Here is a 21423-nt window from a genome sequence, read left to right on the forward strand (position 1 = left end):
TTTTCTTTATTTTAGAGATGTTTGAAAGTTAAGTTTTGTATTTGTTCAATCAGTAAACAAGCTTACAAATGTTTATTAAAAAGTGAAATCATTAGAATTAGATTGTTGAATGCCATTAAGCTGTTAATTATGTTTACTAATTAAATAGTAAAAATGTATAATGTTTAGAGGTAGATCTTATACAAAGTACGCAGAGGTGCAATTTTAAATATTATTTAAAACTTATTTTGTGAAGTAAATTAAATGAATTTAAACAATTTGAATGTTCTGTGTTGGTTTTATTTTTTATTTAAGAATAAATAGCATTAATTCAATAATAAATAAAGAACCCTCAAATGGTTCTAAATAGAACCATGCAACTTGAATTCAAAGAACCATTTGGGGTTCTATTTAATGAACCCTTAAAATGGTTCTATTTAGAACCTTTTTGGGGTTCCATATATGAAGCGCTTGCTAGAACTATTTTTGGTTCTATATAGAACCGTTTCTTTTAAGAGTGAAAGAACCATTTGGGGTTCTATTTAATGAACCCTTAAAATGGTTCTATTTAGAACCTTTTTAGGGTTCCATATATGATGCGCTTGATAGAACCATTTTTTGGTTCTATATAGAACCGTTTCTTTTAAGAGTGTACTGTTTAAGTTAGACCAAGTGTGACCATTTTAACCTCTGTGTATCATCAGACAAGATCTGGTCAATACATGGTGATTTAACAAACTACATGTTTGGATGGGATGTAAGGCTAAAATGTAGATGGTCAAAAATGAAGTGCTGATGTAACTGTGATTCATCCTGTATGTCACTGATGACCTTGTGGGTATTACAAACTAAATAATTAGAGAACACACTCTGTTTCTGCATCTCTCTTTCTCTGCAGAAACTGTTGTTGATGTATGACTGTGTGATATTCTTTGCAAAGAATAAAACTTTAAAAGACACTTTGGGTAAGAATTTGTCTTTTTGACCACAGAGAGAGCCTCCTTAAAGAAAATTGCCACTACACTTATCTATTTGTGTGTCTGTGTTTCTCATCTGACTGCTTATTTCCTCATGTCTCAAACAGGATGTGACGTGTTTTCCTGAGGTGAAAGAATTTTCTGATCTGTTGTTCAGCTCAACAGTTCAGTGGAGGAACAGAAAAATCTGAAGCCATTATTTGAGGTAAGAGTTTGCACTTTCTTTACTTTATATCATCTATACGGTTGAGTTCTGCTGGAGACCTGCGCATAGAGGAACACATGGACATCAGACTGCTGATCAATCTGCACAGGAGACGCTGAAGAGGAGGAAGACAGATGATGGAGGAAAAGCTGAAATAAATCTATTATCAAGGGAAGTATTCAGACAGAATGATGAAGAGTTTAGGATGAAGATAAGAAAAGACGACATTTATATAACATTAAAATATTAGTGGAGACAAATAAACATGCGTCTGTGTGAGAAACCGAGAGGAGGAAGTGATGTGAACTAGACTGAGGTGAGGACACACTCGACTAAACTCAACACTGACATTAATATAGTTCAGGAACAGGATTAATGTGGAGACTGTAGAGTTCTAGAGAACATGTTTAGATTAAGGACATATATGCAAGAGAGGAGGAAATGTATTAAATATGTAAATAATAATGGACATGAAGAGAAGCTTAGAATATACATTAGGGATAAATGTTAATAGGGATACATTAGGGTACAAGGTATTCCACCACAGCAGAATGAATATGTTTTACACAGCGGATCCCCGTCCAGGCGCAACCCAGTACTAGGAAACACCCATACACAAACACATTCACACACAGACCTTCAGGGTAAATTAATTAAATCTGAATAAGTCAAAACTATAATAAAGATACAGACAGGGAGTATGAGGCAGGAACACTGGGATATAAATGACTCAGGAAGACATCTGTATACAATCCAATGGTAAATCTGTGAAGGAAGAGAAATGGGGAATAATCGGAGTGAGGAAATGATCGTAACCGCTTCAGAATAGCACATACAGGACTAAACAAGACACTGTGTTTATAGTGAAGCACACACATGATTTATACTCACATTGTAACCAGCATGAAACATGTGCAGCATGTGATAACAGAATGTCAAGATTATCAATACAAAAGACAAATATTAAGAGAAGTATTTATTAGATATAATCTTACATTTACTCTGAAAATATAATAGAGTCAACATATGGAAGGTACAATAATATATGTCTAAAATAATCTGGTCTGTTAGAAAGAATTTACAATTTTAACCGGATTTCTTTGTTTAATCAGCGATTTATTTCCCTTGAATTGATGGTGAGATTTTCCCCGTCTCTCTGCATGTTAGAATCAGCCAGTCCAGCAGGAGGCGGTAAAGCACATTATAGTTTGACAACCGCCAAAATACTGAAGAAGTTGACAAACCGAAAGCGTCAAAGAGCTTTCGCATTTCTGCATGTGAGTTTAACACTTCTACATTACGCTGATTTGTGGAGATGATGAAGGGTTTATATGTGTATAAGCGTGATTTTTAGCACTGTCTGCTCTTGAAGCTCAAAGCCTAAAACACCGATTAAACACAGTCCAAACATGGTCATTTGAACAATATAATGGGTTATTTTCTATCTCTTAAAAGTGTTTGTGCTCTTCTGTATCAGGTTGACTCGAAAATTTCACATCATTTAGCACAAAATAAACTTAAAACAGTCAGGAAATCGAAAGTGAAAGCAGAGCTTTCGTTAACCGGAAGAGTGCGGATGATTTTTAAACTGCAATAACAGTCCCCATCATTTCTTCCTCAAGCAAATGTGTAAATATTAGATCTGTTCAGCAATTTTGTTAATTGCATTGGCATATTTATCTGATGTTTTCCCAGCTTGCAGTAGTCGATCAAAAAGCTATTTAGTTTCTTATGACTGTATGTACACTAGCAGTGGAATTTACTGCTATGTGAAGGGATGCCACCTGAAATCTTGCCTAGGGCGCCAAATTGGTTGGATAGAGGTAAAGTTGGTTTTATATTTACACATTCGTTCATTTAGCAGTCTATATATTGTTTACCATGTTACTTTAAATATTCGATTGGAATTAGCATGCAAGTATGACTTGAAAACAGCATTAACACTGTTTATTTGACTGTGAACATGTTGTACTTTGATAGTCATTGGCTGCTATTATGATTTCCCTATTTAGAATTTGCAATGAATACTTTTCTGAAATGATATTATTAAGGGGAATGTCTGAATATCAGAATATAAAACCAACTTTACCTCTATATTGGTTGGAGCCGGGCCTGCTGGTAACGTTTCAATACTAACTAACTATTAACTAAGCAAATAAATAAATAAAATAATAAGTTAATAGCTGTCTAAAGCAGAAGTTATCGTGACAGAAAAATACATATTAAATGATCAAATCTGAAATATCTGAGGTGTCAGATGAGACTGAGGTAAAGTTGGTTTTAAATTCGCACATTCGTTCAATGACAACTTGTGACACGCTCCCTATAGTGTTTACCATGATACTTTGAATATTTGGTATGAAATCAGATGTGAATATGATTCTAAAACAACCTTAGCACCATTTATTTGACTAAACTTATAGCTTATACGATTTCACAATTTAGCAAAGAATACTTCTTAGTCAAGGAGAAAGTCTGAATGTGTAAATATAAAACCAGCTTTACCTCAATACAGATCAGGGGTGAAACCAACTGCATTAATGTTAATCTTAATCATTATATATATATATATATATATATATATATATATATATATATATATATATATATATATATATATATATATATATATATCTGATGTGAAATGGCTGAAAGTCAGTTTGTGCTATCCCTCATCATGTGGTCTGTTTCAGTAAGGTGTTGTTAGTGTTCTCCCTCATCATGTGGTGTGTTTGAGTGCGGTGTTGTTAGTGAAGTGAGCATTGATTGCTATAAAGTGTGCTGTTCTTCATCTCAGTATATTGTCATCTCCAGGTGATGGTCAGCGGCTGACTGTTTCCTCAAAGCTCTGCTAATGTCTGCATTGGTGTTTTAGCTGCAGTATGGCAGAGGAGCGAGTAAAGGACTCTCTCTCAGAGAAACACAGGTATTGACTCTGTTTTTACACCATTATTTCAACACTTTCTCTGAAGAACAAAGACCAACAACAATGCACTTATTTGTGTTGCTATTGCCTGATCACATGATGGACAAAGCTTCAGTTTACAGCTTCAGCAAATGTGTTTAGATCATTCTAGAGTACAGACAGCTTTACCAGAGCTCAATGTGTGTTAATGTGTAGGGCCAGACGGAATCTGCAAGCGTTTTTTGCTATTTCTGCTGAGAATTTTGGTAAAAAATCTGTGGATTTCTGCAGAATGATTTTGGGAGTATAATGACTAAAACTTTAATATGTGAAATAAAAAAATATCTTTTAAACTTTTATTTAATGTTCAAAATGCAAATCCAATAAGATTCACTTTATTTGGTAAACAAAGCAAGTGTCTCGTATAATATCTCTACTAAAAGACTGAAAATATGACTGTACAAACTGCATTGTGCATAAATCAGACAAACATTTTCATATTAGTCAATAATATTACTTTAATTAATAAAAAACTGAATAATTACAGATTTACACACATTTACTCAAGTAAATATACAGAATTAATAATTCTGCGTGCACAGATTCCGTGTGGGCCTAGTCATGTGTCTGTTTACCCATGATATCTGTGTAGCAGACCTGATCAGACAGACTTTCAGCCAACAGTTAGTTTGTGCTGAATTAAACTACACAAACTCATTAAACTCTTAAAGTTTGTCCTGTAGTTTATTCCTCTGGTGTGTTTGTGTGTTCAGGGTGAGATCAGGATCATGTGTGTCCAGCTCTGTGTCTCTGAAGAGTGACCGGTCTAAAGAAGATCATCTACCAAACTTCAGAGAGAAAACACCATCATCTGCACAAAGGTATGAATGTTTTTTTTTTTTTAATAAGGTGTCAGTCAATCTTCTAAAATCACATTTTTTTAACAATAAATAAAGTACCACAAATTCATAAAACTATTATTATCACCCCTTAGACCAGGGATGGGCAAACTTGATCCTCGAGGGCCGGTGTCCCTGCAGAGTTTTGTTCCAACACTAGTCAAACACACCTGAACAAACTAATCAGTGTCTTCAAGATCACTTGAACTCTATAGGGAGGTCTGTATGAATAGGGTTGGAGCTAAACTATGCAGGACACTGGCCCTCCTGGATCAAGTTTGCCCACACCTGCCTTAGACAGTTTGTAAGGTAATTAATATTGAATTTTTTATGTTAATGCATTAGCCTAATGAAACTGATCTTACAGTAAAACCCCCGTTAATCAGGTTCCGAACTATTTATAGACCTATTTAAGACCTTTTTAATATAGACTAATATTAATATAATGACAAATGGCACCAAAACTTCAATTGTTGCTTTATTAAACTATAAAGAAAAATAAAACAAAATACAAGCAAACTTTATTGTTATTTTTAGACATCCAAACCGTGAACATTAATTTCTAGTTCATAAGAAATAACCTTCTTAAAATACACAAGTGGCTCAGGTAGTGCAGCTCATCCTGGATGGCACTTTAATGTGAACTGTGGCAAGAATTATATCGATCCAATCATACCATCAATAACGTTCTGCTGCCTGCAACATCCTCCAGCATGACTGGTGTGATGTGGGGTGGCATTTCTGATGCAGATGCAGTGTTTGCCAGAGGTAGCCTGACTACCATTAGGTACCGAGATGAGATCCACAGACCCCTTGTAAGACCATAGACCTGTGCTGTCGGGCTCCTAAAGCAAGACAACGCTAGACTTCATGTGGCTGGAGTGTTATCGGTTCTTGCAAGACTAAAGCATTGATTCAATGGACTGGCCCGTTGTACCCGAGACTCTGAATTCAATTGAGCACATCTGGGACATCAAATCTCATTCCATCCACCAAAGCCACTTTGAACCACAGACTGTGCAGGATTTGGCAGATGCTTTAGTCCAGGTCTGGGAGGAGATCCCTCAGGAGATCATCCACCACCTAATCAGGAGGATGCCCAGAAATTGTAGGCATGTGGAGGCAACACACTCTACTGAGCCCCATTTTAACTTGTGTCAAGGACACTGCATCAAAGTTAGATCAGCCTGTAGTGTGTTTTTCCTCTTCAATTTTGAGTGTGAATCCAAATCCAGACCTGAATGGGTGAATAAATAGGATTTACATTGATAATTTCTATGCGATTTTGTTTTCAGTGCATTCAGCTATGTAAAGAACAAAGTATTTAATAAGAATAATTCATTCCTTCAGACCTAGGATGTTATTTTAGTGAGCAGTGTATTACTGCAATGACAAATGACAGACTTTTTTGTTTGTTAAACTATAGAACAAATAAAAACACACAAGCTTTTTTAGTTATTATTTTTTTTGACATCCAAAAAGTAAAATTCTGCATTATTAGGGACATTTATGAGCAAATAATGAACATAAAGAGTGGTACAAGTAATGCTTCTTTAACTACAGTGAACACTTAAAGTAATCTAACACACATTCAGCTGCTATAGGAAGAGGCAACACAAGTGAAGAATAAAGGTTTAACCTTAGCTAATTGAGCTCATAGAAAATTATGAATGAATACAGCAGATTATGATGCTTCTATTCCTCTGGTGTGTTTGTCTTCAGTGTGAGATCAGGATCATGTGTGTCCAGCTCTGTGTCTCTGAAGAGTGACTGGTCTAAAGATTATCCACCAGACCTCAGAGAGGAAACACCAACACCTGCCAAAAGGTATTTTGTGTTTCACATTATTGCTCACACATGAACCATTTTTTAATATTTTATGTGAACCAACAATTCAGTAAAGAGAGTCATTCCTGAATGAATCAGTTGTTTGAGTAAATCAAATGAATCAATGAATTTGGCAACTCATTTACAGACTCCTATGGGCAGATTTAGCTTCTTATGCAGAGAATCTTTCAGTAAATTATATATATATATATATATATATATATATATATATATATATATATATATATATATATATATATATATATATATATACAACAGTTCTGCCTGGTTCTTGAACCTTGATTGGCTGATAGCCGTGTGAAATTCTGCAATAACAGACCTGGTCCAGCTTCACCCTTCTGTATTACTCCGCCCACATACACTAACAAGCAGAGGACCATCTACAGTTTGACAAATATTCCTGCTGTTATTTAGTGGAGAATGTAGTTGTTTAGATTGCAACAATGCAGTTTATTTATAAAATATAAATTCTATTTTAAAATATTTATAATTTCTGGCCATTAGCCTGCCATATTGAGCTGACACTGCTATGAGTGTGATATCGCTTATATATATATATATATATATATATATATATATATATATATATATATATATATATATATATATGTATATATGTATATATATATGCGTGTGTATGTCAAAATTTCCTCACTTGTGGTATATAAACTTTTGTGTAATAATAAATTGCAAATCAATTATTTTTTTCTAAAGCTACTTTCTGAAGTCTTTCAGATGCTGAACACAATAAGGCCTTTTGTGTGTGATTTCTCAGCTAAATTACATACAAGACACAGCCGTGGCACTACAGAACATTCGTTATTTTCAGTGTTTGTAAAATATATCTGTATTGTGCCTCTAAATGTATTTTTGTTAACAGATTTAATTATGAGTTACCAGATTCAGGAGACGAGACTCACAGAAGATGCGAGAGCTTTACAGACAATCTCCAGAGGATCTTTCAGGTGGGAAAAATTCAGTTTGATTCATAAGTCACTGAAATAACTCCATGAAACATACAGAATATTTGTTTACAAGACTTCTGAGATTTTGTAATCTGCATGAAGATGGCCCCCACTCAACTAATAACTTCTGCAAAATTTTCCTCATCAGCTGTGCTGCAGAAAAAAGTTTGTGCTGCTTTATATTGTCAGATATTAAAATAAAATTTGAAAGCCATCCTGAGGTCTCTCAACTTCCTCAACTGCTTCAAATTCAGCTCAAACTCTATCGCTTGTATGTGCTACATTTGTGTTGTTTGACAATATTTGATATTCAAGCAGACTTATGCTAAATGGCTCTGCCATGAATGACGTCATCTCTGATCACTCATAATTCAGTGTGTAAGATTTTAAAAACCAAAACTGCACAAACAAAACTTCTAATGGCACAAAAAGAGCCCAAGCTAATTATTTGGGTGATTTTTGAGTGAAAGTAGTCTACATAATTCACATTTCAACCAGTATTACTCCGAATGGCTGATTCTAGTCTGATTCTAGTCTGACAACGGCCTTATTTTGATTATTATAGCATTAAATTAACATCAATTCAATGTTTCCTTCATAGATAATTTTTTTTTTAAATACTAGGTATGTCACGTGTTTGCAACAGGTGTTTTTTGGGCATTAATCCAGCATATTAGAATATTTTCTGAATGATTCTGAGAGGATAAAGTAATGATGAAAGCTTTAATCACAAGAATAAATTAAAGCTGCAAGCAGCATTTAGGGGCCTAAGCCCTTGTGGCACCGCCCCTTTCGGTGGCTTCAGGTACACAGTGTACCGTACTTAAAAATCAATCAAGCTTTCATTTCGTTACAGGAGAAGACAGGTCTAAGAGAGGTCGCATTTAGAAAGAGGAAATAGAAACATGGGGAGAGAGAGGCGAAAAAAAACTTCCTCTCACATTGCTCTTGAATTAGAACAGTGTGAGATTAGGGAGAGAATAACGCCCCAGCAACCAAGCACATAGACATTGACATACATTGCAACAGGGGATGGGAACAGAGGTTGTGGATGTAGTCTGGTGAGGGTGGGCAGCCATCTGGTCCTGCAGCCAGAAGGCGCTGGTCACAGACCCGCCTACCCACTCCAGTGGGTGAAAGCACACGAAGGTGTGGGGTGCGGGGCCAGGTAGTGATAGTCTATCTGTAGCTGTGTATATGTGAGTGTGTAAGCCTGTAGAGTCCAACAGGTCTCCTTGACAGGGAGAAGAAGTTCAGAGCATCTCCATTAACTTGCTATATGGAGAAAATGTTTGTCTTCAGCCGAGGCCATCTGGCAGGAAAAACACAGGGAAGATGAAAGAGAAGAAAAGGTTTTTAAAATTTGGGTCAATATCTGCCAATTTCACAGATATTTAATGTCCAGCACTGGTCTCCATGTCTGGCCAAATCTTGTTGCAAAGACGCTCGTTCACCGCGATGTTTTCCAATTTGCGGTCTAAGACTACAGTCTGGTTATCACCAACCCTGCTCACCACCATTTCAATCAAGCCGGCCAGCTTGGTGGGGTTTTGCGCAGCACTGACCACTTTCATCAATCGTCGATACCCCAGGGCCCTGCCTAAGCCCATCAGCAGAAACACTGTTATTAAAGTTCCGGATAGGTAGATATCTTCAATATCCTTCAGGGACAGATCAGCCAGGCACATGATGCGGAACTTCTCCTACCCGTCCATCACGTACCCAGCTGCAAACGTCCCCGCAGGACAAGTGGGCTCTCCCGAGCCCAAAGTTCTAGTCGAGAAGATGGTGTCAATTGTGTTCAGAGACCAGTTGATCAAATCCATAATTCCTTATTCATTTAGATAGAAGGGCACAATAAATGGCTAGAAAACACGAGGTGCATTGCACTATAGTATTTGGTTGCTTTGTGTTTGTCTGAGGTAATTAGTCTATCCTTATTATTGAAATGTGTATACTCCATACAAAGTCTGAAGCTGATTGGTTGGATCTTGTCACATGACTTGTGGTGCACTTATGGCACTTTGAAGAGTGGAGAGGTTTTCAACAGTATTTTTAGAGTAGAGTGCTGATGTTACATAGGATGTATCTTATTAAATAAAGTAAATAAATGTAAGTGCTTAAATCCAGTGTTAGTCTTGAATAAATTACGTTAAAATGTGTATAAATGACTTATTCTTGACAAAAGCTGAGTATGTGCGCACATTTAAATCAGTTCGGGCTGTAATCGGGGTATTATCAGGAAGGCTATTCCAGAATTTAGAAGCCATAAATGAGAAGGCTTGACCTCCATTAGTAGACTTTTTTTTTGCATTTCTCTCATGTCTGTGAGGCAGATATTCTCGGAGATGCAGCTGTTTTCTCTGACGCATTTGCCAGTCAGGTTGACATATAAAGAGACAGCACTCCCTTTCTGTTTTACTTTTTTACAAGAACATATTGTTTTGTTGTAATTATGAATTTGCACAAATAAAAACAAACCCTTTACAGTTCAAATCTGGGTTTGTGCTATCAACATGATCAAAAATTAGTATTTTAGCTCCTATTATGGAAATGTGACATTACAACTCTGGTGTACAATTCCATAGATCTCACCGTGCAATTTTTTCATTTCATAGATGTCTAAACAAACATGGCTTGGCTAAAGCAAAGCAAAATTTTGGCTGTCAGTGAAAATTGAATAGCCCAAAACTAACTCTGCTGACACAGTGCAATGGCTGCTCATATAGTCATGTGATAAGGATTGATAAGCCAGAATACTTAGACTCTTCCCAAACCTATGTTGTAAACATGTTTTAGTGACATCTGCAGAAGAGCTCACTATATATGTCAGTTTAATTAAATATATTGTCATTTGTTTACAGTAAATCAGTGTAGATTAAGGGTGTCACGATTTCGATTTTTAATCAAAATCGATCGAAATTTATGCTCTATTTCGATTATCGAATCAAAAAATAAAATCGTCGATGCTGCCACGCCCCCATGTCACGTCAGCTTGGCTTGCCAAGCGGGAAAAAACACGCTTGTTGAAGTGCTTGTTAAACTGTGCAGACGCAGGAGACCCATCGACAGAGCTTAAACCTTCAGGGCTCGACAATAAGGACTGCCCGATAGCCCGGAGCCAGCGTGCGAGATGCTCGGGCCAGTGGACTGTGCTGCCTTGATTCCTGACAGATCGAGCCAGAGCTGCGTGCTGCGACTGTCTGTCAATTGTGTGCAAATACAATCTTATGGTGCTTTCACACATAGACGTTTGTTTCGGAATCTGTCTCGTTTCCCCCGTTAGCACGGTTTGTTTGTTTATATCCAGCAGTTGCGCTCGCATCCGCGCAAAATCAATCAGTCTGAGATCGCCTGAATGAGACGGTCTCTGCCCTACTGAGCGGATCGATTGTAGTGAGAAAACAAAACAATGCAACGAACTAACGACCCAGGCTATATCACAGTGTATTATGATCGTGTAATAGCCATATATACGGCTATATGAAGAGAGAATGATGAGCAGGGCGAGATGTCATTCTTACCGGTAAATGCGAAAGTGAAAGCATGGTGAAATATTACAGAGAGCTGTTTATCCAGCATGATCTCGGTTTATCCGTCAGGAAAATTGACCGAAATTACTATGTTAATTTTTCCATATTTTAATCGTATAATGTTATATTAGGCCTGTTGTTTTGTTCATTTCCGCACTGACAGCTCGAAAGAAAGATTTGCATTGATCTGATGCAGTCTCGGTTCAACTGCTATGTCTCTCTATAATTTAAGCCTGTGATGCAGAATTCTAGCCAACGTTTCTTTAATAGATTGATTAATTCAATAGACCGATTTTTACAAAACCTGACAATTTAAGTTTTCTTAAAAACATTAAAAAATTACTGTAAATATATATACAGTGGAAATCGGAATTATTAGCCCCCCCTTTGTTGTTTTTTTTTCTTTTTAAAATATTTCCTAAATGATGTTTAACAGAGCAAGGAAATGTTGATAGTATGTCTGATAATATTTTTTCCTCTGAACAAAGTCTTATTTGTTTTATTTTGGCTAGAATGAAAGCAGTTCTTGATTTTTTTATGAACCATTTTTAGGTCAAATTTATTAGCCCCTTAAGCTAATTGTTTTTCAGACTGTCTCCAGAACAACCCATCATTACACAATAACTTGCCTAATTACCCTAGCCTGCCTGGTTAACCTAATTAACCTAGTTAAGACTGCTTCAATCTTTTACTTACACACTAGTACTTAGTCATTTTAGCAAACACCTCAGATACTGTTGGCTGGTTCCTGTTGGTTGTGCACCTTTTTTTACCGACGCCATTATAACAACACAGATCACTGCCTATTTACAAGAAAAAAGTGATTGACAGGTGGTAATTATGTGTGTAACTTGCCTTTATTCATTTACTGTATGATTTGTTTATGGGTAAAACAAAGACCATGCAAGTCAGGTAGTTTAAACGGTAGGCTACAAATAATTAATTTGTTATTAATTAATTAATTATCCATAATCGAAAATCGAATCGAGTCGTGACTTAAGAATCGAAAATGTAATCGAATCGAGGATTTGGAGAATCGTGAAACCCTTAGTGTAGATACAGTGCAGTTTATTTACAGTAATCTCTCTGACATGATAAACATACAAGTTCAATAACTGCTGCCAAATATTGAACTGATAACATTTGAAACAAAGGAGAAGCAGAGATCTGACTGTATCAGGGATGTACCTTAGACTCACAGGACTTTGGTCCAGAAGTTGTTGTTTTGGAATAACGTTGCTACATCATTTGCAGTTGGTACATAGAGGATTAATCAGGATCATGGCCTGCACATTCAAAAGGGCAGGAATGGTACATTACGGATACGTTGGAAACTCCAAAATCTCCAGTAACTCCAAAAAAATTCTCAAAATTTGTCACTAGTCTCTTTTTTTGAAAAAAATGTTACTGGGAAAGTCTGAAAACAAAGCAACAAAGACACTAAGTTAGCAAAACCTTTTACATATGAATTCTTTCATATGTATTTGATGACTGGTCTAGATATGGGCTAATCTTAGATGTCTATTAGGTTTTCACTGACAGTCAACTGCCTGGGTCTACTTTAGCCATCTGTTTGTCTAAAAATAAGCTAATCAAAATCAAGCATTCAACAGACTCATAGTATAATCCATTATAATGTATTTTCAATTATTGAGTAGGTTGTGAATGTATAAATGTGTGTGATTTTGGTTAAATGAAGTTTTTGGTTAAAGATTGTAGCTCTTTTCGTTTCTTCACTCATAGAATCTTGAGAGCAAAATGATCAGATTTCTGAAGAATGAACTGGAGATATTTAAGAAAATCTTACAAGAAGAAAACAGACAAGAGTTTGTAAAGGAGTTTAATGAGAACAGAAGCAGAATCACAGAAGCAGCTCTTGATCTCACACTCTTCTTCCTGAGAGAGATGAAGCAAGATCAAGCTGCTGATACTCTCCAGGGTAAGAGACTCATGACCATCTGTCAAACTGACACTTACTAATATAGCTGGAAAAGATAAGTCTAAAACTGTAAATCTGTTTCTTTGCTCCTGTGTTTAGATGAGCTGTTCTTCATTTATCAGCTTAAATGTAGCCTGAAGAAGAAATATCAAAGTGTGTTTGAAGGAATTGCTCAGCAAGGAGACTCCACACTTCTGAATAACATCTACACAGATCTCTACATCACTCAGGGTGCGAGTGAACAGGTCAACACTGAACATGAGATCAGACAGATTGAAGCTGCTTCCAGACGTCATCAGTCCCTAGAGATACAGGTTGAATGCAAACATTTGTTTGAAGCAGCTGAACAAGATGGGCAGATCAGAACTGTCCTGACAAAAGGAGTTGCTGGCATCGGGAAATCAGTCTCTGTGCAAAAGTTTGTTCTGGATTGGGCTGAAGGGAAAGAAAATCAAGACATCAGCTTCATATTTCCTCTTCCATTCAGAGAGATGAACTTAAAAGAGAAAGAAAGACAAAGTTTAAAAGACCTCATAACTCAGCTTTTCCCTGAGACTAAAGGACTGAACCTTACAAGAAGCACACGATTCAAAGTCCTGTTCATCCTTGATGGATTGGATGAATGTCGTCTTCCTCTGAACTTTGCTGGTAATGAGACGTGTCGTGATGTATCTTCAGCAGTCTCTCTGGATGTTCTCCTGACGAACCTCATCAAGGGAAATCTGCTTCCTTCTGCTCTCATCTGGATCACCAGCAGACCAGCAGCTGCCAGTAAGATTCCTGCTGACTGTATCGACCGGCTGACAGAGATACGAGGATTCAATGATGCCCAAAAGGAGGAGTACTTCAGAAAGAGACTCATCGACCAGAATCAGGCCAGAGAAATCATTGATCACATTAAACAGTCAAAGAGTCTCTTTATTATGTGCCACATCCCAGTCTTCTGCTGGATTTCAGCCACTGTTCTCCAGAACATACTGAAACTGAAACACAGGGCTCATGCTGAATCACTGCAGGAATCTCCCAAGACTCTGACACAGATGTACACACACTTTCTCCGCTTTCAGATCCAGCAGAGCAGAAGAAAGTATGATGGAGAAAACACAGCAGATGTCTCCTGGGATCCAAAGCTCATCCTTTCACTGGGGAAACTGGCCTTCCAGCAGCTGAAAAGAAACAATGTGATCTTCTATGAGAGCGATCTGAAAGACTGTGGCATTGACGTCTATAAGGCATCGGTGTACTCAGGCATGTGTACCCAGATCTTTAAGGAAGAGACGGGAATCATTCTTGGTACCATGTACTGCTTTCTTCACTTGAGCATTCAGGAGTTCATTGCAGCCCTTTATCCACATCTGTTTCTAGACAGAGACAAGACACAAGCAAAAAAAAGCAGAGATGAGTCCATGATTAATTTCCTGAAGACTGCAGTGGACAAGGCTCTGGAAAGTGAGAATGGACATCTGGACCTCTTCCTTCGCTTCTTTCTCGGTCTGTCACTCCAGTCCAATCGACAACTCTTACGAGGCCTGTTGACACAGCAGGATGACAGAGACCAGAGCAAAGATGAAATAATTGCCTACATCAAGCAGAAACTTGAAGGGAATCTGTCTCCAGAGAGATCCATCAATCTGTTCTACTGTCTGAATGAACTGAACGACCAAACTCTGCTGAAACAGATTCAGTCTCTCCTCAGTAGAGGAAGTCTGTCATATGCTCGCCTTTCACCTGCCCAGTGGTCTGCTCTGGTCTTTGTGTTGTTGACCTCAGAGGAGGAGCTGGAGGAGTTTGAGCTTCAGAAATTCCAGAGATCAGACGAGTGTCTCATCAGACTATCAGCAGTCATCAAAACCTCCAAAAGAGCTCTGTAAGTCAACGTCCTTCTTTTTTTTTCATCTAAGAAGCAGACATTTCCTGAATTTAAATAATACAGTATATTATGTTAATGGTCATGAGCTTTAGGTCATGACCGAAAGGACAAGATTTTGGATACAAGCAGCCAAAATGAGTTTGCTTCGCAGGGTTGCAGGGTGCACCCTTATAGACAGGGCCTGGAGCTCTGCCATATGGGAGGAGCTCAGAGTAGAGCCACTGCACCTCCACATCGACAATTCAATTCATCTTTTTTTCTATAGCACTTTAACAATGTAGATTGCGTCAAAGCAGCTTCACATAGAAGATCATAGTAAATTGAAACAGTGTCGGTTCAGTTTTGTGTTGAAGTTCAGTTCAGTGTGGTTTACTTTTCACTGCTGAAAGTTCAAACACTGAAGAACAGAAGTCAGCTGAGTTGGCTCGGGCATCTGTCCCACCGGGAGGAAGCCTCGGCGAAGACCCAGGACACGCTGGAGGGACTATGTCTCTCAGCTGGCCTGGGAATGCCTCAGGACCCACCCGGAGGAGCTGGTGCAAGTGTTTGGGGAGAGGGAAGTCTGGGGTTCTCTCCTAAGACTGCTGCCCCTGCGACCCGGCCATGGATAAGCGGATGAAAATAAGAAATGACATGACATCATGTTAATGAACATGAACAATTTTGATATCAACTAAACTGCAAAATACATTAATAATTGTTCATTATGTAATGTTTTAGTGTTTTTAAAATAACATTCAGATTCAGGTTTTGGCAGTGGTTGTTTAAGGGATAGTTTACCCAAAAAGTGAATTTACTAATTCTTACTCACTCTTCATGGATATAAACCTTTCTAAAACTTTGTTTTCTTCTGTTGAACATAAAAGAAGATAATTTGAAGAAAGCTGAAACCTGTAACCATTGACTTACACACCAGTTGTTTTTCCTACCAAGTAGGTCAATAGCTAATAGTGTTTGGTGTTAGTGAGGCCAGCAGGGGGCGCACATCCTGTGGTCTGCATGAGTCCTAATGCCTTAGTGAAAGTGAAGGGGACACTACACTGTCAGTGGGCGCCGTCTTTCTGATGAGACATTAAACTGTGGTCCTGACTTTGTGTGGTCTTTAAAAATCCCATGGCACTTTTCGTAAAGAGCAGGGGTGTAGCCCCGGTGTCCTGGCCAAAGTCCCCTGCTTCTAACAGCAACCTAGTTTTCCCATGTGGTCTCCCAGCCAGGTACTGGCCAGGCTCAGCCCTGCATAGCTTCAGGGAGTAACTGGTCTTGGGCTGCAGGGTAATATGGCTGTTATCGTCTAAATTTTACACAAGTCAGCTATAAAATGACACAGCACCTTTAGGGCCCTTTCATACACCCGGCGCAGTGTGGCGCAAGACCCGGCGCAATAGTCTTTTGGTAGTTTCAGCTTGTTTTGAGGCGTTGCGCTACGCTGTTTAAATAGCAAATGCATTAGCGCTCATTTGCTCATTTCCCATAGGCGTTCTGGTCTAAAAAGGAAGGCGTTCTGAGGCCTTTTTTATTTTGAGAATCTATAATAGATTTTTCATTAGATCAAAACTAACCCGGTCTAAACTCCGGCGCAGAGTTGCACCTCGCTTACGCACTGCTTAATACACACAAGATGTAGAGCAATAGGCAAATATCTTTACATATGAAAAAATTTAAATATTAAGGATATATATAGGATATAATAAGAATAGATATAGAATATAAATATAAAGGATTAAAATATTACAAAACATATTATTTTCTAGCCTACATGAATATGAAAAGTCACTGCTTTTATGTCTTCTTCATCTCGGGAGGCTTTTTCGGTTCATTCATAACAATTTGCTTTTGTATATTGTTATTATTATTAGCAGTATTATTTATTATATCCATATTTATATTTGTTTTATTAAAAACAAGCTTAGATTTGTCCACCTGTCAGGTTTTAGACCATATGGGGCATGGCAGGTGTATTTGGAAATAACTGAGTATTTTGACCACTCTTGGTCATTATTGTTCATTTATTCATTTGCTGGAAATTAGAACTGAATTTAGAAATAGTTTTGAAACAAATCGTTGCGCTTAACAAACAAAATTAATTGTTTATAGGCTAACTGATGTCTGTGCGTAAAGGTTTCCCTATCCAAGAGCAAATGTGAAAGTAGTTCCATTATCTCTCATTCTCACGCAGTAGATGCTCTGTTTAACAGTTTTCTGTTAAAAAAACTGTTATCTGTAAACTGTTTGCTTGTGAAATTTCTTATTTTTTCCACTTAGACTTACTTTGTGTCCTGTAAATAGCGAATGCGCTCTTGGCACGACGCAGCTGGCTCTTAAAGGAAGATGAGACTCTAATTGGTTTATTCTTAAAACACATCTATAACTCATTAAGAAAATAAACTCAACCCTTTTAGCCCATGCGCCTTGGTGCAAAGCGCATTTTCCCGTCCGTAAATTAGCAAAAATGCGTTCTGACACGCCCTGAAAGTGTTTGCACCCTGCGTTTTGTGCTCTGTGCATGGACTTTCAAAATAGTGCCCTTAAAGTCCTTTCTGGACTGTAGTGGAATGATCACACTGATGTTTTCTCCATTCTGTCTATTTTGACTCATATCTATGCTGATAATTATCAGGTAACAATGACACAGACACACACTCATACACTATGGTCAGTTTTGTTAACTCAATTCACCTATACCAAATGTCTTCACACTGTGGGGAAAACTGGAGCTGGGACTCAAACCAGCAACCTTCTTGTTGTTAGGCGAAAGTGCTTACCAATGAACCGCCATGCAACCCTCTTTTTTATTATATCTTCTTCTAATTGTGCAGACAGGCAAAACAAATGCAAGAGGTGGATCTAGGTTCAGTTCTAATGTTAAATAAAATCCATACACAAAAATATTGGCAGAGCTGAAGAGCAGAAAACACAAGCAAGAGAAACACACACACATACAGCAAAGTTACATTACACCTGTACTGGTTTCTCTACACTGGCTGTCGATCCAGTTTAGAATTAAGTACAAAGTACTGCTGTATGTTTGTAAATCCTTCCATGGCCTCTGAGTATATTTCTGAGGTAATTAATATACACCAATCCGTGAGATCTCTTCACACTAAGGATCGACTCTATTTGCAGGTTCCACGACCACTCGTGATATGTGTGGAGGTGATCGAGCTTTTTCAGTAGCAGCTTCAAGACTCTGGCTCAATCTTCCACTCTCCTTAAGAACTTCTCCAACTCTCGAGTCTTTTCTGAGGTCACTGAAACACTTATTTTCTTCAGCTTTTACTCGTGTGTTGTGAGTTGATGTATTTGGCTTCTTGTATGTTTGCTTGTATTCTGTGTTTTATGTACAGCACTTTGGTAGCCATTGTGGTTGGTTGAAAGTGCTCTAGAAATAAATTGAGTTGAGTTGATCAGGATAAACAGCAGGAGCACAGAGCTATAGTGGAGCTGGTGAAACCCTCCATGATGATGCGAGACCACCTATCTGGAGGTTTCAAACACCTCAAGACTGCCTGGATGTCCTTAAAGTGGGGTCTAGAGTGTGGTTTTAAGGCTTGGTTGTGTTGATAGAATGCAATGCGATGTGTGCTCATGCTTCATTTGTAGAAAATCAGCTTATTTTTCATATATCTGACTTTGACTATATACAGCTACTCAGCTAACATGAAGAACAATGTCATATGTCCTAGTTCCTCTAATCTCAGATTGATGACATGTAAACTCACTGCCGATTCTTGTGAGAGTTTGTCTTCAGCTCTACAATCCTCAAACTGTGTGCTGAGAGAGCTGGACCTGAGAAACAATGACCTGCAGGATTCAGGAGTGAAGCTTCTCTCTGATGGACTGAAGAGTCAACACTGTAAACTGGAGACACTGAGGTCTGAGTTCAAACATCTGATTGATTGATTGATTGATTGATTGATTGATTGATTATTTGATTGATTGATTTTTTTTTTTTTTTTTGTTACATCAGACAGATCACATTAACAGTGTGGTTTTTAGTAATGTGTGTTCTTCTTTCTCAGATTGGTCATGTGTAATCTCACTGTTCAGTGCTGTGAGAGTTTGTCTTCAGCTCTACAGTCCTCAAACTGTGTGCTGAGAGAGCTGGACCTGAGTAACAATGACCTGCAGGATTCAGGTGTGAAGAAGCTCTCTGATGGACTGAAGAGTCAACACTGTAAACTGGACACACTGAGGTAAATGATTCTCCACTCTACAATAACTACAGTCAGACAGTTTCATATTAGAGCTCTTCATGCTTGAACATGTTAACCCTGGGTGATACTAAACCCCAGATAACAGGAATTATGGTTCATCAGTAATTGTGTTTCACACTGCTCATACTATACCTGTAGTTAACCCTCAGGGGTCTGAGGGGATTTTGGGACCCCTGCGATGTTTTGACATTCCCTGACATCTGTGCTTATTTCAACTACTTATTACACAGAACTGGCCAACATGTGTTTTATTAGTGTTCAGCACAAACTGAGCTACAATAATATGTGGGAAATATTGATGTTCATGCTTGTGTTTTTTTTCGAAATAAATATTATGTGTGGTTAGTAAGTTTTAGAGGAAAAAAACAGACTGAATGTGCCTGAACAAGACTTTAGAGTAAGCAGTCTTGTAGACTAGATTATTTACTGCACAATTATGTGAAATTATTCTGTTCTCTCATTCAGAGAAAACATTACAATGATCTACATTTTGTTAAGTTTGTTTTGGGTGATCTCAGCTGTATGTGTGAGTGACAATGCTCATGAATAATTCACACCTGAGAGACAACAGACACTCCCCCACTCACCCATCAAGGGCAGTGTACAGCAATGTCCATCTGCAGAAGCTAGCCCAAACTCAATGCTTGTTGTGTTACTGCTGTGTGACCATGTAAACACTCTGGGTGAACAATATACAGTGCTCAGCATATATAAGTACACCCCTCACTAATCTCTCTTTTACATTTATATTTTAATAGGAAGCTCTACAGTATTATATTTGTGCATATACAATAGATTAGCCAAATCTGGAGCTCATCTAACAAAATAACTTATGATAACGGTCCAAAAACTAGCACACTTGAATATATGTGTTATAGAAAAAAATTAAAAACAAAATTAAAATAAGAGGAAAAATCAAGAAAAGCAAAACAAGGGATTTATTTATTTTTTTTGTATTTTTGTATTTTTTTTCTCAATATTTAGCCTGACTTTAATTGTATTATCTTTCAATTTCTGAATATGTTTGGTGACTAAAATATGATTGTCATGAATAAATCTGTTTAATAAATGTGTTCTGTTTAAATGCAGCAGAATACACTGCCTATATTGACTGAGAAATGGAGGAAAGTCTTGGTTTTCAGAATGGGCTGTCCTCCATTATGCTGAGCGCTGTATGTGACTTATACAGCCGCATATATAATATATATTTGAAATGGTGTAAAACGTGTTCGCCAAACTCTCTTGTGCATTAATCAAGCATTTAATAATCATTTCTGAATGAGTCTGAGACACTGAAGTAGAGGAATGACAAACGCTTTAAACACAAGAATAAATCAGATTTAAACATGAAAAACAATTAATGTAAATCTAAATCATATTTGAAGACCTTTAATATAGATTTCACTAATAGTTGCAGTCTTAGTTCACTGTTTGAAAACTTTACCAGGTTGTGTCTGTCTGTGGGTGTCAACATTCAACACTTCTGTGTGACTGCCCTTAAGTCTTACCAGATGCAGAGCTCAAATGTGCTGGGTTAATATTTTGCTTATATTGATATAAACTTCTACAGATGATGTCGAGTAATTGTTGAGTGTGTGAGTGTGTGTGTTTGCTGATGCGAGGGCTCGATCAATAAGGAGAGCTAATCAGGATGTGTGTGTTCATCACTGCTGTTGACATGAGCAGAAACAGCAGTCAGCATCTTCACAACACAAAGAGATGTGTGATTGTCCAACTGTGTGATGTGGACTATTGCTGTGTTTGTAGATTGTCTGGCTGTATGGTGACAGAGGAAGGCTGTGGTTTTCTGTCTTCAGCTCTGACTTCAAACCCCTCACACCTGAGAGAGCTGGATCTGAGCTACAATCATCCAGGAGATTCAGGAGTCAAGCTGCTCTCTGAACAACTGGAGGATCCAAACTACACACTGGACAAACTCAAGTATGTGGAGCAGCACTGATGTCGTAGCGCTGAATGCTCTTAACTCTTTCCTGACAGACATTTTCATTTATTTGTTTTTGTGATTTTTACTTAATTGTGACAGCCCTCTGAATAATCTTTAGGCAGGAATATCTGACCATATTATATA

General features: G+C 37.7%; 3 protein-coding genes across 7 annotated transcripts in view; all 3 read left to right on the forward strand.

Annotated features, from left to right (window-relative positions):
- The window catches only part of LOC108183347 (uncharacterized), a 199270-nt gene that overhangs the window by 75544 nt on the left and 102303 nt on the right, over nucleotides 1–21423 (forward strand). The window lies entirely within an intron of this gene.
- On the forward strand, nucleotides 1090–18371 carry LOC137489749 (NLR family CARD domain-containing protein 3). Of its 4 annotated transcripts, none has more exons than XM_073948348.1 (8): nucleotides 1090–1161; nucleotides 3976–4087; nucleotides 4840–4947; nucleotides 6688–6792; nucleotides 7694–7778; nucleotides 13055–13250; nucleotides 13350–15117; nucleotides 18244–18371. In XM_073948348.1, exons 2-8 carry the CDS (start codon nucleotides 4044–4046, stop codon nucleotides 18260–18262), a joined length of 2325 nt encoding a protein of 774 aa, XP_073804449.1. In that variant the 5' UTR covers nucleotides 1090–1161; nucleotides 3976–4043; the 3' UTR covers nucleotides 18263–18371. The 4 variants fall into 4 exon arrangements, with proteins under 4 accessions (XP_073804449.1, XP_073804450.1, XP_073804447.1 ...); XM_073948346.1 differs by lacking the exon at nucleotides 1090–1161 and adding an exon at nucleotides 2382–2438 and having other exon boundaries at nucleotides 3959–4087; XM_073948347.1 differs by lacking the exon at nucleotides 1090–1161 and adding an exon at nucleotides 2382–2438.
- Nucleotides 18273–21423, forward strand: part of LOC141381815 (tripartite motif-containing protein 16-like) — a 6878-nt gene continuing 3727 nt past the window's right edge. Inside the window, exons 1-3 of one of the 2 annotated variants that reach the window (XM_073948725.1) lie at nucleotides 18273–18992; nucleotides 19140–19313; nucleotides 21102–21275. In XM_073948725.1, the coding sequence (XP_073804826.1) occupies nucleotides 18778–18992; nucleotides 19140–19313; nucleotides 21102–21275 (563 nt within the window). In that variant the 5' untranslated portion in view covers nucleotides 18273–18777. The remainder of the gene's footprint in view (nucleotides 18993–19139; nucleotides 19314–21101; nucleotides 21276–21423) is intronic. The other variant, XM_073948726.1, reaches the window with a different exon arrangement.

The sequence above is a fragment of the Danio rerio genome, chromosome 4 (assembly GCF_049306965.1).
Source record: "Danio rerio strain Tuebingen ecotype United States chromosome 4, GRCz12tu, whole genome shotgun sequence".
NCBI classification, from domain to species: Eukaryota; Metazoa; Chordata; class Actinopteri; order Cypriniformes; family Danionidae; genus Danio; species Danio rerio.